The sequence below is a fragment of the Falco punctatus genome, assembly GCF_963210335.1.
Source record: "Falco punctatus genome assembly, chromosome: 2".
NCBI lineage: Eukaryota > Metazoa > Chordata > Aves > Falconiformes > Falconidae > Falco > Falco punctatus.
The window spans coordinates 59,510,191-59,526,045 of record NC_137581.1 but is presented as its reverse complement, the minus strand read 5'-3'; the positions used below and the strand labels follow the sequence as shown (position 1 = coordinate 59,526,045).

Here is a 15,855-nt window from a genome sequence, read left to right as displayed (position 1 = left end):
AACTTGTATCAAGTCCAATCTAGGTCTTTAACTATTTTTTCGTTGTTTAAAATGCCTCCTATTTAAGTTCTGGACAAAAAATGCATGACATATTATAGGGATAACTTATTATTTTATTATCAGAAATTCATTAGAATATTTACAAAGCTTAAGTCATAAAATCCACACGCACAGTGTCTCTCTTTTTTAAGGCTTTTCTTTAAGGCTTTTTCTTTTTAATTCCTCTCTTACTCCGTGATTTCTTTTTTCTGCCCTCAAACACAGGTTTGGCAGTCACCATTACTATCTTCCCCAGTTCTTCATCCTCACTACTTGAGCTACTGCACCCCTTTCTCTCTTTATGGTCTGCCATCTCCACTGCAGAGACATTTTTCCTCCTTTTGCTCTTGCCTAGATCTCTGCTTTCCGATTCCTCTACTGAGGAGTCACTAGAAGTTTCTGAAAGCTGCAACTTCCCAATAAAACCACCTCCACATAAACTTTCTTTTCTGGAATCTGAGTGTTTTCTTCTCTTTCCACTTTGGACTTCTGTTGCCACCGCTTGATGATTTGTGCAGCCTGCAGTACCTCCCCCCTTCCCTTCCCCATGCTGTTTAATTTCCATCTCCGTAACAGCAGCAGCCTTCCGAATTTCATCATCTGCTTCTTTTTCCTTTCTCTTCAGACAAGTCACAGCTCTGCGCAACCTCTGACTTTTAATAGCTAGTTTTTCATGCTGGGCCAGTCTGAAGAATGAATCAATTCGAAGCTGAGTCTATCAGAAATAAAACAGAGAAACACCTTTGGATGTTTTGTGATGGAAATGCAGTTGTTTTCTCAGCTATACCATAAAGCATCCCAAATTAAAGCACGACAAAGAACTAATGGAATTAATATGCATGCAAATAGATGTGAACAATAAGATGCATTACTATAGTAATACCCACACTTTATTATAAATTACACAAGCACCTTTACAGAAACTAATAAGCAAACCCCAGTGAAATTGTATAAATATTGTGCTGATGAGGATTAGACTTGGTTGCTATTTTCAACCCTAATACAGTCAGTCTCTGTAGTGCTCTTAAGTATGTCCTTACAAACACATATTTAGCTTCAAGCTGTTAAAACAACAGAATGTTTACTAAGCAAGTGTCATAAGAGCACTTCACATTTGCATATGCTAGTGCAACAAAATGCAGTTATTTGAAACAAGTTCATTGTAACACATGCTGCTACAGTATAGATTTAAGAGCAGAACTAGAAGTAGTCACACACACTGGGCCTTTGTTAGTCAATCACAGCTAGGTTTGCTGTAATAGACTAAGCTAGTTCTCTATATTCTCCTTAAAATTACCTAAACCAGACAGATGCTTCCAAAGGATGTTCCAGTCCACCTGAAAGTATACGGATTTAACTATGGGTTTTGGTACCTTTCACTCATTTGAGTGATAGGGAGAACCTAGAACAGTGGTTTAGACTACATGCCTACCTTGCTTATGGCAAAAGGAGAAAAGAATCTGACCTCAGGTAATCAATTTTACAACTGACTTTCACAGTATCACAGCATAACCTATGATTCACTTTTAAGTTTTATTAAAGTTGACAGAACATTTATTTGGAAATTAAGAGTAATAGTATCATTGGACACTTGCTCAACAATTCAGTGTGCGCTCTTCCTCAAAGGATGTAGATGGTACTAAATGGTCAGTCTCACTCCACCAAAATCTCAGGGTCATTTTTATAAATAATTTCTAGAGACAGCACGCTGCCTTTTAAAAGTACTGAAGGTGCTTGAGGTACCTGTAGTTTCACGTACACCCAGAACAAACAGCAATCTGGACTTAAGATAGGTGCTTGAAAGGTAACAAATTTGAAAACAACAATTAAAATTATGTAGTGCCTCACAGCGCACCCAAATCATAAAAAAAAGAAGTCTAGAGAAGTTTAACAACTTTAAAAAAATAAATATATAAAGATCAAAAAATATGGCCAAACCCCAGTTTCTCAGAAATGTACTTCAGATTAAAGCCTTGCTCTTCATTTTAAAATGCTGCTCTCTAAATCTTCCAGTTACCCTTAAGCTATACATAGTTTTATACTTTACCTGCTGCAAGTTCAGCTGTTTGATCACAGGCAACAGGATTTCATCTATCTTTGTCCTAGTCCAGCCAAAGTGATCCTGACAGAATGTACAGAAAGTTAAGGAACTTTACAAAACAGCTACTACTAGTATTTTGTAAACATATAAAATGAAAATTACTCAAACCAACCATGTCTGGAGGAAAGTTGCCCTACTCCAAAGCTTTTTCTGCTACAAAACCAGAGAAAATACTCTAAGTTGTTAGAGCTGACTTATGTAGTTCCAGTATTACACTACATGTCTCAATCACGCTGTTACATTTCTAATACAGAATTTTCTCTAATATCAACATTGCCAAAAGAGTGTCTTCCAAGACAGAACTTGTTTTGGCTATACAATACTGCTATAGATCAAAATACTTATAAATAAACCTTATTCTTGCACTTGTATGCACTGGAAGTTTCATTTACTGTTTAAAACACTATTAGCTCTGCACGCATTGTCATCTACTTTTCAACAATTTGCTGCAGCTCGAGCTGCAACACATGCAAGAAACAGACGTTATGGCAAGAAATGCAGTGAATAACTAGGCATAAATTGCAGACTGAATCATCATTTCTAATAAAGTTTTGAAACTTATTTGTGAAAGACTGTAAACATACATCAGGAGCGTGCAGACAATCCCACTCTAAGTCTAGAAACAGGCACAGCACAGTTACAGAAGCATATCGCAACAAACCAGGCAGTCCAGCTATGAGACTCTCTTTGCACGCAAAGTGAAGCAGCCCATTCTGTCAGGAGGACAGAGCAGCCCCGAGTGCCACACATGCATGGCTGCATTCCCTTCCATTCCAGAGCTGATGTCATTGTAGGAAAGCGCATACAGACGAGCCTGGGGGTCCCTCACACCAGCGAGATGTTAAGAACTTGACACTCCATTACTGACTCACTAACAAGGCTTATGAACTTTAATCCCAGTACTTCTAGCTAACAAGTCCTGCCACATAGTAAAAGGATATTCTCTGATCTGCTCTATATCAGGCTTCCCCCAGGTGAATGAACCCTTTGTCTCATCCACTACAGGCTTCAGGTATGCTTCTGCCACTGCTGGATTTGGGAAACCTGAAGAAAGTTGCAGGTCCCGCAGTTTCTTCTTGACTTTGGTATCACGTGGATTAGGTCTCAATTTCTTATTCTTTTGGGCCTCATTCCACCACTCACTGAAAAACATCGAGGAAAGTATTCATTTGCCTCCATAAAATATGACTTGGAATATCAAGAGCCACCATGCTAATTTCAATAGCCTTAGCCTCCCTACTCCGGTTACTACATGAAACAAGGTGGGAAACTTCCAAATAAAAAATGGCCAAATGGACATACAACCTGAAAGTAGAAAAGACAAAACATACACAGTAAATGTAGCCATTGTAAGCCACAGTAGCAAGCATCACATGGATTCCCCATAAAAACAGAAGGCCCTAAATTCAGCCTCACTTAGGGAGGATGTTCTATACATAATGATAATTTTGGGTGGGGTTTTTTTTGGTGTGCAAGAAAGAAAAAATAAAAAAATAAATAATAAAAAAAGAATTCTAACCATCCTTGCCATTACCAATAGAACTGGCTTGGCCCTCTTCAAATCTTGAAATCTTGTTCTTCTCCACAGTCTACTTGTCTGTCTCTTTCTAGATCATCCATTCCTCACTCATTGTCTCTTTTCTATATGAGCAAGCTACAGTACCTTCTCACAAACTCAGGCAGAATACACCTCCACTCACTATTGATTCAGCTCTGCATTGAACTCAGAGGCAGTCACACAGTTCTACAGCTGTTCTGTTGTCTTCATTAGTCTCACTGCAATTGCTGTATCAACATGTCACCTTATCTACCTGCCATTTCAAATAGTGATATAATGGACTCATGTTATTTTACAGTTAACTTAGTCTCCTTAATGATATGCAATGATGATCACATGATCATATGTTTTGTTGTACGCTTAAGCAGCATAAAAATAACATTCATATTATGGAGAGACAAAAAAGCAAAATACGATGAAGAATACCTGAATTTTAAGAGAGGTTCCAAGCCATGTCCAGGAAACTCATTTAAAATCTCCATTGCTGTCACAAAGCCAACATTTGGGATGCCCTCAGTGTAGTCACTTCCAAGCAAGTATGCCAAATTAATTAGCTTGTTTCGATCCAACCCTGTAAAAGAAAGAACATAAACCAAACAAACCCAGTAGATTCAGCATCTCTTACAAATTAAAAAATACATTATCTGAAAGGCAAAAAAAAAAAAGGAACACAAAAGCATTAACTCTGTAAAATTACATTTAATTCAACATCAGAATTTGCTACATTGTATTTTGGAGCAGTGACAAAATGCTACTGCTAGCTCAAGCACTAACTTGCAAATGCATCTTGCCAAAACTAAAACGTTACAATGTTAAGACCATGGGAAATTCTGGGTTTCTAAAAGATCAGATCTCCAGTTACTGTCCTGTTCTCATCTAATGCTGATTTGAATTTAATAACCCCTGAACCAGAAATAAAAGCACTCAGTTTGAATTCTAGTCCACAATATCAATGTCTCTGCTTCTTAAAAGTGTTCCCAAACTGGAAGCCTTTTGCTCTGTGCTAGTGCAGTTGCTAAGTAGACCGAAAGAGCCTGTGAAACAGCCAGAAAGGAGGAAGAATTCAGCTGACCACTTCCACTTGGCATGAGGCAATCAGACTGATTTCCACTGACTAGCTTCAGGAGCTTAGATTTTTTTTTAAAAAAATAATAAAATAAATAAATTAAAAAAAAAAATCAGTGGACACAAGGAGGGACATGTGCCTAGGCACACAAAGCAAGACTATCAGGGGAAAACCAAAACAGAACAAAAACAAACCAACCCACCCACAAAACTTTTACAGAGCATATATATTTTATATATGCCAGATCCTCTTCTAATAAATTATGTGTCAGCATGTCCAAAAATTAACTTTCATTTCCAGAAGACTATACCTGGTGACATCAGAATATAATTCTTCCACCATGTCAGAAAAATCATGCTGACATTTACCCAGAAACGGGTACCACAGTTCGTAACTCCAGCCTTGATCACCACACTAACTCAGTGTATTAATTGCAGGTGTCTGAAAATTTAGAGGGGTTGTCTGGCAATAAAATCAGCAACCCAACTGCATGTCTTTAGAGACTCTCCAGTGAATAGGCATTGTAATAACAGACACACAAAATTCTGCAGAAAATACAACTTAAAGATACACAGCAGTGCTGTCTTAGCAAAGGCTGTATTTAACAAATCAATACCCAAGGCTTACCTAGCTGGTTTTGAAAATCAACATACTGATAATATTCCACATATTTGTTTTGACTGAAGAAATTTTTATAAACATGTCGTGCACCAAATAACCAAACATCACTATCATCAGTGATTGTCCCAGAGGTCTGATCAGTAAGGTCCAATACAGCACACTGTGCCTCTGCCTCCATTGGAGCTTCAATATACGGAATACCAAACAGACGGAGAAGCTCCTGTAGGATAGAGAGAAGACAGTTAACATTTCAACAAAAGAATAAACTTCTATTATACTTCTGCTTGACTCAGAACTGCTAGATTAACACTTGGGAGGTACTTAATATTCCACAGCAAATCTTAACTGCTACTAAAAGGTGCCAAGCACAGTTAAGTAAAGGGGGAGATCCCACTTACTCCTCTCAGGCAGACAGTACCATATAAGTCAGGCACCACATGATCACACTATTACTATGCAGGTTGAGAATCTGCTGTCTTAATTGCACAAGCATACTGAAGTATTGTGCTTTCTATAACATGAAGAAAAGTTAATGCATTACAATTATGTGGGCTCCACAAAAGAAAGATGTAGGTTAAATAAAAAATTAAATAAATAAAAAAAGTCAATCAGTCATCACCTTAGCTCAGAGAGTAATATGAAAGCATATGAGAAACATTTGTATCAAGCAGGAAACAGTGGTCAGACTAATCATCCTTTGGATAGTGTTTTCACATACATGTATTTCGACGCATTTTACACAATTTGCTTTTATGCAATAGATTATTTAGCATCAGTTAAATATCTCACACACACTAGGTTTACAGGCTTGTGTTAGTAACACAATTCTGGATTACAGCATCTCCAGAAATTATGCTTTGCATTTACTCTCCTGCTCCCAAGTTGGATGTAATAATCACTGCAAAAGTTAAGGTGTAAAATTTATTAAATATATATTTCATATGCATTCATGTATCTGCACATACACACATTTCTTTCTCATTGCAGCTGGTTTTTGTGCCCTAACAAAGTCAGTCTCAAGACTTAAACTTTTACTGTAATAAAGAGAAAAAGCACAAGGTCAAAGACTAACAATTACAAAGGTGTATCTACCATTATATGACATGTAATATTACAAAAGCACAATCTACTGGCCTTTAAAAAAAAAAAATCAAGTCAAGATATAATATGAGCAAATGTTTAACAAAGGAAACAAAAATTTTGATCATTTAAAGATTATCTAAATTAGCCCTTTTACGCAAATAAAATAAAAACACATATATATTTCCTCAGAATTAACGTTAGAATAGTTTATTACATCATAGATGCTAACACCAGTCCACTACATTATGGATATGTTAACCTCAAGACATTGTATTGCAAGTAGTCCCTGCACTAGACTGCATTAACCCTTAAATGCTAATACTGAAACATAAGTTACAGGCTTACACAGGTGTTACTGGTGAGATTCTTTACAACCAGTTACCCAGAGAATAAATCTGGGCTACCATATGGATTTCCTGTAAGCTTTTAATCCTTAGGAGAAATCACAATTTACCTAACACCAAGATTACACCAATTTCATATTGCTGAATGTAACTTCTTAACATCTTGTTGTTCAATTTGCACCCTTCACAGCAACAGGCAAGGATCAAACCGGCCCAACCTTAAAAAGTCAGTGCTTTAAAAAATATTGATCTGTTCATAATTTTATTACTGTTTTATAATGTTATAACAGTTATTTAAAATTGTTGGAATTCAAGATTATCTAAATACTTTCAATATTTTAAATCAAGCAGACCAAACAGAACAAGCTCCTTCAAGGAAAAAAGGTGACCCATAGTTCAGCAAAATTACTAACAGCTTTTGAGAAAATGTTTGACTGGGGTGGAGGGCAGGACCACATCATGCTGTATCAAATCAAAATACTTCAACAAATACTACCTGGCTTTCCAAGAACATCTGTCCTGTTACAGAAGCCGCAACACGCTCCTGCTGCTGTTTTTGAGCCTGAAGCATGTTCTGCTCAGCAGAGAGGTCATTTTCTAATTCTTCTAGTTCTTCCTGAAAAATGAGACTTTCATTATTTCAACAATTCAGGTATACTTACTTAAGTAAAGCACGAAGTTCCCTACTATAATTATTCTAGTAGCATATGCTCTGTTAATTCATGCTTGGAAGTGTTGTAGTTTCTCTAATGCAGTAAATTATAAGACCAGAGATAGCTCTGTTCAGAGTGCTAAAACCTTAAAGTTTCCTCCAGATTTCAGAGCAATTATGGTTAACCATCATCTTTAAAGAAAAAAAAGTTCCCACAGAATTAGATACATATACGAGAAAGCAATGAAACAGTAGGAAGCTGTCCAATAGTTTTCCTTAAAAACTACTTGGGGACAGAGCACTTCATTACTAATTCAAACCAAATAAGGAGTTACCAAATTGATGTCTTGCCACTCATCCCCTGCATCTTTACCATCATCTTCTCTTTCAACGTTCTGATTGCTGGCCAACTGTACTTCATCAGACTCCTTCAGCAAGTCCTGAGTGACAGTATCGTGGCGCCCTGTCTCGCCTTCTGGAAGAACTGTTTCATCACCCAGTTTTTCATCGCATTCAGTAGGAAACTCAGCCTCATTACTGATTTCAGTAACCACTTCAATAAAGCTTCCTATTAAAGGAAAATAAAAGATTTCAACTTCCTGCTGCTTGTTTAAAACTAAGTATTTGTACATGGCTTTAACTTGAGCATTAGTTTTTGTTTTGTGGGGTTTTTTTACTGTATGCAGTAAATGGATATAAGGACTGCGAAATTACAGAAACCAAGTGGTTAACCATTAATACACTAGTTAAGTTCAATGTATACAACAGCATGCTTTCCTGATTCTCTGTATTGTACAGTCAGCTTTCAATGATAAACCATAACACACTAAGGGGAAAATCATAGCTCAGATTTTTCTTCCCACCTCCTACTTATGTAGGAATAGATGTATTTTAAAGCATTTCTTACTAGGAGAAAAGCTTAACTTCAAATGACTACATAAACAATAAGGTCTTATTTTCTTATCTTTTTACACAACTAAAAAGCACATACCATCAGAATCACTGTCTTCAGACTCTGATATCCGTTCTCTTTCCTCCTCAGGACCTTTTGCTTCTGGAAAAGATCTAATATCCTTTTGTACCTCAGATGCATTCTCTTCTGTTTGCGAAATTACTTCCTCTATATTTTCAGAAATTGTCAAGTTTTCCTCATTTTTAGAAAGGTCTGCTGTTTCAGCACAAATCAAAGTCTGTATACAAGTTTGTACAGGGGAACAGCTTGGCTTCTCCATGCACAAATTTATATCCTTATCTCTCAAAGAATTTAAGCCCATTTTGGAATCATTTTCTTCTTTGTCTACATCTTCTTTGCCTTTTCTAGTATTGTCAATACAAGAATAATTTCCAGCTCTAGATATACTGGTGTCCTTGGGTGTAATGTGATTTCTTTCCAACTCCTGACTCTTTTGTTCACATTCAGTGTCTTGCATAATAACTTGGTTTGATGAATGAATTGTAAATGTAGGTATTTTTTTTCCCTCCTTATCTTCAGGAAACTGATCTTCTTCATCTGAGCTACTAAGCAGAAAATCCTTTAAGTCTGATCTTTCTGGTAGCACTCCACCAGTTTTAACAGTAACAACTTCCTCTCTGCTACCATCATCACTCAGAGCTTGCTGAATTGCCCGTAGTGTTCTTGGAGACACACTGCCTTCCTCTGTTATAGACTGGTACATGTTCAACCGTCCTGTATTTTCACCTCCCAGTTCTTCTTCCGAGCTGCTTTCTACCATAGCTGCCTGGATAGCAAGCAAAGTTCGAGGAGAGGGCGGTGCTGTCACCACCTTGTTATCTTTCTCTGTCTGCAACTTGTCAGATGTAACTAGCTTTGTATTAGCAGGAGCTTCATTGACTTTATTCAATTTAGTAAATTCAAGCATTTCTGATGAGGGTCCTGCAGTAGTTTCAAAGTCTCTAGTTGTAGATTCTCTTGCCTGAATACCTGAAAGAATAAAGAAAAAATCAACAAAAAACTTTAAGTAAAAAACTGCTTCATACTACCATTCCATTTTACATAAGGAACATCATTACATAAATAAACCAGTTTTGTACATGTTTACAGATCACAGTTAATTATGCCTAACAGTAACACACATGTCATGCAAAGTATTGGCTACATGCACCTGTAAACAATATTCAAGTTTTTCTTAAACTGACAGCTGCAGACTGCACATGTCATATAAGAGGTTTTAAAAAATTCAGACCTGACATACCCTTTATTAGGATATAGTGAGAAGTATCTTCGGAGACTACCCTCCTAGATTCCACTTCTTTCACAAAACCACCTTCATTTTCATATTGTGTTTGGATTTCACCCGAGTGCTGTTGATTCAATTCTTTTTGTACATTTTCTATGCACCGATTGAGGTTGCTTTTCCTAAGCAAACCCCTAAGCTGGTACTGGGAAAAGTCATTGGACTCCTTAAAAAAAAAAAAACAAAAACAAACAAAAAAAACACCTAACAAAAAGCAAAACAAAAACACCAAGACATCTTAAAGAAAATGCCACTAGCTGCATCTTTTAAGCAAGTTCATTAACCCTTTTCTGAAAAGCCTTTTAAGAATTTCCTTTAGCAGGTAACATATGCCTTACTGACTGTTGCTCTCCCAAGCAACAGCAACACTAGCTCAGTAACACTCAACAATTCTAAAAGCTACCATTAAGTAGTTCTGAATGCTGGCTAAAACACAATGAGATCTTAATTGTAAGACCAACAAAACTTAGCTAGCTAACAGAGCTGGTCCCCATCTTAAACACAATGCAATTATAACAGAACCCACATGTGGATGGTTTTACGATGATGGTTCTCAGCTTGCAACTGGGCACAAGCTATCATTTGATCTTTCATATATATATATATATATAGCACTTTCAAAAATCAAACTATGCTCTGAAAAGCTGTTGTTGAAGTGGTACTATAGGATCCCCCATTTGTCTCTGAATGGCTTTAGCAGCACATCTGTCTAAGTTACAACAGCCCTTTCCCAGCTGCCAGCTCCCCTAACAACCTGAGGGTTTGGAACCCAATCTGCATTCATTCTGCCTGGCTGATCCACACCAGCAGTATGCTCCTGCAATTGAAATCTGGGGTGTAAGACAAATGAAGCATGATCGTGGCATGATTTTTCCCAGCCTGAATTAGCTCTCCCAAATTTAGTGGAAATCAAGAGATAGGGCTCTGAATAGACACACAGGAAGGCTCAGTTAAGAGTTATCTCATTGGTCTTTTTTCCCCTCAGTGTAACATCTCTTATTAAATAGGCCTGGGGATAAAGCTTTCCAGATGTAGCAGCCTTACATAGTCTCCATCTGCACAAAAGGCAATAGCTCCCTTCTGATGGCTTGAAAACTATTTTAAATATTACCTCTGGCATTGCTTCAAATAATGTTCTATTGCGCTTTGTAAGTTCCTCCATATGAGTCAAGATCTCATGTTTTACTTCTGGAGGCAGTTTTTTGAAATCTTCGGATTCAATATCTACAGAATAAGGATTTTCACATAACTCTTCCTATTAAAATGGAAAGCAACATAAATACCTATTTTATATTACAGCACAGAAAGAACAATAAAATATTTAGAGCATCACTCCAAACAACAACCAAAAAACCACAAAATCTTTGTTGCTACTTCCTATACTGTGAAGAAAACAGTTAAGAGGTAACTACTACTTAATAAAATAAAGTACATAATTAATATACACTTTACAGAGAAACTTGGTTTTACTCTTTTTACAAAAAGATAAATCACAGAAGCAGGTCCTATAACCTCAGCCTCAGCTATTTCTGATGTTATCCTTGCAAAGAGGTTCTCCTTCTGAATGTGAACTAATTCAAGGACAAACACTATTTCCAAGAGTTTTTTCTTCCCTGCCCCCCCTTTTTACTCTGATGAAAGCAGACATAATTCTATTATTAATTTTGCTACCTTCTTAGGTTATATATTTCTTTTCTCCCCTTCCCAAGAGATCAGCACATCAGAAGGGAATATAGAATTTATCTGTGAAAACTTGAGGACCGAAATGCTTCAATATCAATTCACGTTTGCAGAAGCATGGGAATTTTGTTAAATATGCTGTCTTATATGAGCATACACATGTGCACAAATGCATATATTGCACTTATATTGTTACAAAAAAACATTTCTTCTTCACATGTCCAGAGAAACTGTTCAAATAAATAAAGATACTATAAGAAAATCCTATTCTGCTGCATTCTACTGGAGAAAATTAGATTTGTATTTCCTTATTAGTAGGAATTCATGGACTGCTGAAAATTAACTTGTTTGCTTGATAAGTAATGCTACAGTAAGACCTACAACTCCAAACACATTTTTTTGTTTTTAACCTTTTTGTTTGTCTTTCAAGCGTAGCATATGAATGAGATGATTGCTCACACTAACAGGGCGATTAGGATGCACTAACCTGCAAGATCTTTTTTTGGCCCATTCTCACTTTCCATTCTTTTTCATCTTCCTCCTCCGAGCTAAAAAATTGCAAAGAGAAAAAAAGATGTAGATATTTACCTAGGAAAACAAAGTTCTTATTTTAAGCAAAGGGACATTAGTCATCCCTTCACTGATAAGTAAAAAAATTTACACACAAAGTACACACAGATATATACACATCTACACACACACGCACACAAATACATACATAAGTCAAGACCTGACCTGAACAGAAAGCAAGAAGGCAGACTTATGTCAGTTGAAACTAGACTGAGACAACTGTTGCTGTTTGAATCATTCCCCAATTCTTATTTGGTCAGCATTTAAAGTACAGAGAAGTATGTATAAATGCATGCAAAAAGTAATCTAACAGATAGCTCCATATTCCCACTTAGTGTTTTTTAAGATGTCACAAGTTTGACAAGTACATACAAAGTATGTATATACATACATCTATACTACCAAATGAGGAGATGCATATCAGAATCAAGCTGCCACACACCAGCTACCCAAGCTTGAACAATCAGTTCCATTTAGTCATATAGATGTGGCCACAGAGACTGAAGTAGCGCATTCATACTTAAACATGAATCCAGCGTAATTTAATTTGTGGGTGAAAAGCTTGTCCTGTAACTTTTCCATAAATAACTAGAAGGATTCTGTATCTAGAGCTATAAACTAAGCTCTCCAAAAAGAAACTAAAATAAAATATAAATTAAAGAAATATACTTTATGCATCATAGAATCTCATGGGTCAAATGCCTTTCAGCAGCATCCAAAAAATATGGTTTATACTTCTGAGTTTATTATAGTAATTTAATCTGTTTTTCTTAATTCAACCTACCTATTCTTCTCTTCATCCTCTAAAGGCGGCAATGCATATATATCATCAATTCCTTCTCTTCGAACTTGTGTAATACTGGGCAAAACTTCATTCCTTAGGGAAAGAAAGGAAAAAACCAACCCAAACCAGTGATTAACAGCTACATAAAAACTTACCTGCCACTTATAAACAAGGGGAAAATATCTTTTATTCTTGCCTTTTGCCCTTAAGAGCAGTTTTGATAACTTGTCTCTTCAAAAATGTTTTCAAGAGTTTCTCTGTAGTTTTCCTGGAATCACTGAGGGCAACTTCCTTTCTTTGTCTTCGCTTAGCCTGTGAAAGTAAGATTAACACCCAGATTTCTCTGGATGCTGAAGGTACACATCCAGCAAATTACTGTTACAATCCTGTGTGCTGAGTCTATGAGTGACTCCTAACTCATCCTACATCAACGGGGATGTAGCCTTCAGACCCTCTGAATATCTATGTCAGTTTCCACTGTGGGACTCAAGGCACAGTTTTCAGCTTCTAAGAGTTGCATTCAGGTCCATACTGGAGTAAGACCCAGGCTTATGCCATCATCAGCCTCTCTGAAATCTGGCTTCTGTGCAAATCAAACCTGAATATATCAAAAGGGAGCAGCTGCACACTCCAACCAACAGCTAACCAAGACTGGGATTGCAAAGAACAACTCCAAGCCCTCCATCCTCATGGCTCAGAAACACCAGAAGAATAAGAAGGAAACTGAAAATGGCTACGTAGTATCAGAAGTACATCCTATTTTACACTGCAATGACTCAGCAAAGGTACTTACCAAGGTCTGCCTCTTCAGAAGTGGTGCCTCTCCATCAAAAACAAAGACAGGTCGAATTCGGAAAAACAGTAACTTGCAGAGTCGGTGAAACAGAGTGAGGAGGTGAGCATTTCGTATGGAACTGCCACCACGATCTCTGGCTCCCTTTATTGCTTGGTTCAACCAAATACTGATATCTTAAAGAACTGTTAAGAGGAAAAAATGTGCTATCTTGCACATATACCATATTAATAGTTTCTATAAAGTGCACATATTTTACTGAGTGGCTTTTGCCCGCTGTTCCAGGCCTGGCTTATTTAAACCAAGATTATCCAAACACTTGTGAACTTCAGAGAAGAATAAATTCTTGCCCTCATCACCCTGAACAAAAAGCAAAGTCAAAACAACTGTGCAACAAGTAAGTAATACCTCCCCAGTTACTTTTACAAATAAATGGAGTGTAACTTCTTTCCACATATTCCCAGCATTTAAGCGAGTATATATAACAGGAAAGTTGATGCAAAAGCATTTAACTTTTTCATCTTCTAGTCCTACAGAGAGCAGCATGTTTATTTATACAGCACAAAATCTTAGAGTCCAACACTTGCATCAGGAATCTACTTTAAAAGTCCCTTTTTTATAAGATTAAAAAACCCAAAGAGCTTAGCATTTCAACATTATAAAGCATAAAATTTACTTATCAAAATGTTGTTATGATTTAAAATGTAAAAAAAAAAACAACACCCAAAACCTAGACATAGAAACAAATGTGAAATAGAAGAAGCTCCCTCACGAGCTTGGCTCCTCAACTTGACTTTGAAAGGATACCAACAGCAAGGATTTTTCCTTCCAGTATTTCGGGGTTTATAGGTCTTCCAGCACATTCAAGCAGTTTCCAAAGTCCTTGAACTCCCATTGTGCTCTCTTAGCCGCTTGAGGAGAATTTACGAGGAACAACAGCAGGAATAACCCAAATATTACACGACCCACGCATGCTGTGCCATCGGTGCGAACGGTTCGTTACCGCAAGGCGAAAACCAGTGGCCGCTTGGGGCGGGGGCGGCCCCACAGCCCCGGGCCGAGGCCGGGCGGTCCCCTCAGCTCGCGGTACCTGACACCCCTCCAGCACCTGCGCCCGAGTGCAGCCACAGCCGGCCGCGGGGTAGCCCCGGGGACGCCCCGGCTGCCCTCCTGCAGGGACCGCCACCCGGCCCCCGCCCCGGGTACGTGCTGAGGCGGCCGGGGGCGGGCCGGGGCGGGCGGGGGTCCCGGCCCCGGGGGGCAGGGGAAGGCGGGGTGTCGGCGGGGCTCACCTGCCGCTGGGGGCGGAGCGCCACCGCCCCAGGCCGAAGACCCCTGGCGGCGGCCCCGCGCAGCGTGCGCATGCGCCTGCCCCGCCCTGCCCCGCTGCCCGCCGGGAAGCGCAGTGGGCGGGGCGGGGCGGGGGAGCCGGTTCCGGCCGCCCTGGGGTGCCCCCGCTGTGGCTCTGGCTGCCGCGGGCGTGCGGGTCCCACCGCCCCTTTCCGGTGGAGCCCGGCGGCGAGTCCCAGGCGGACAGACCGCCCCGGCGCGCTGTCGCTGTCGCCTGAGGCGGGCGGGCTGCAGAGAGGGGGCCGGCAACCACCCGCGGGGCCTACGCCTGCCCGGAGGAAGGTGCAATACCCAACGCTGCGGCGCAAAAATAAAAAAAAAATGGATTGCGGCTTTTTTTCTTCCCGCCCAAACATGATTTTTCTCAGAGCCTATGCTCTGCCCGCCCCTCTCCCAGCACACCCCCGGTGACCCTCACCGCACCCAACTCCCAGCAAGCCCTAGGGATAGCTCCCAGCAGCAGGTTCCCAAGGACGTGCATCTTCTGCTAGTGCTGGAAGAATCAAACGTGCTATACCCTCTTCACTGATTAAGTGTGACAGCCTCCAACCCAAGAGCAAAATAGTCACACCTACTTAAGAACAGCAGCAGGCCCTGTTCATCAGTGCAACTATCATTATTAAGCAAAACTTGACATTTATGTAACCGATTTAAACCTGAAGTACCCTAAAGAACACAGCTCAAGTGTTCTAAATAAATTAGAGCCCTCCGCCCAAATTCAGCTTGCAAAAGTCAAGTCTGAAAATAGTTCATCTGGAAAATAAATTTTTCAAACCCTGTTTTGTTCAGTCATCAGCCCGCAGACTTTGGGAAATTAAATATTAGAAGTCAAGTCACGGTAGCTGCACAGGCCTGCAAGCAAAGAAACCCTGCCTCCAGGATTACTTCACAAAGCAGCGGTTGCAGTTCAGATCCTTCGCTTACCTACTTTCCTGAAAACCTCCACTAGCATAGGGTCA

General features: G+C 39.1%; 1 protein-coding gene across 4 annotated transcripts; it reads right to left on the bottom strand.

The window, feature by feature from the left end:
• Positions 1-90: 90 nt before the first annotated feature.
• Positions 91-15,764, bottom strand: LOC308058979 (DNA excision repair protein ERCC-5-like). 4 transcript variants are annotated; one of them, XM_080375653.1, is made up of 16 exons: positions 14,354-15,764; positions 13,547-13,722; positions 12,950-13,065; positions 12,754-12,846; positions 11,887-11,947; positions 10,831-10,974; positions 9,678-9,885; positions 8,456-9,406; positions 7,800-8,032; positions 7,309-7,428; positions 5,392-5,605; positions 4,125-4,269; positions 3,082-3,282; positions 2,087-2,171; positions 1,337-1,376; positions 593-754 (listed from the first exon to the last, which is right to left on the bottom strand). In XM_080375653.1, exons 1-16 carry the CDS (start codon positions 14,439-14,441, stop codon positions 738-740), a joined length of 2,892 nt encoding a protein of 963 aa, XP_080231779.1. In that variant the 5' UTR covers positions 14,442-15,764; the 3' UTR covers positions 593-737. The 4 variants fall into 4 exon arrangements, with proteins under 4 accessions (XP_080231778.1, XP_080231780.1, XP_080231781.1 ...); XM_080375652.1 differs by lacking the exon at positions 1,337-1,376 and having other exon boundaries at positions 91-754; positions 14,354-14,958; XM_080375654.1 differs by lacking the exons at positions 1,337-1,376; positions 12,950-13,065; positions 14,354-15,764 and having other exon boundaries at positions 91-754; positions 13,547-13,685.
• Positions 15,765-15,855: the final 91 nt, after the last annotated feature.

Coding starts and splice junctions, on each gene's coding strand:
- LOC308058979 (XM_080375652.1), bottom strand. CDS start 14,441: ATGGGAGTTCAAGGACTTTGGAAACTGCTTGAATGTGCTGGAAGACCT. Junction 9,407..9,677: donor TCACTATATCCTAATAAAGG/GTATGTCAGGTC, acceptor TTATTCTTTCAG/GTATTCAGGCAAGAGAATCT. Junction 7,429..7,799: donor AGTGGCAAGACATCAATTTG/GTAACTCCTTAT, acceptor CTCATTTTTCAG/GAAGAACTAGAAGAATTAGA.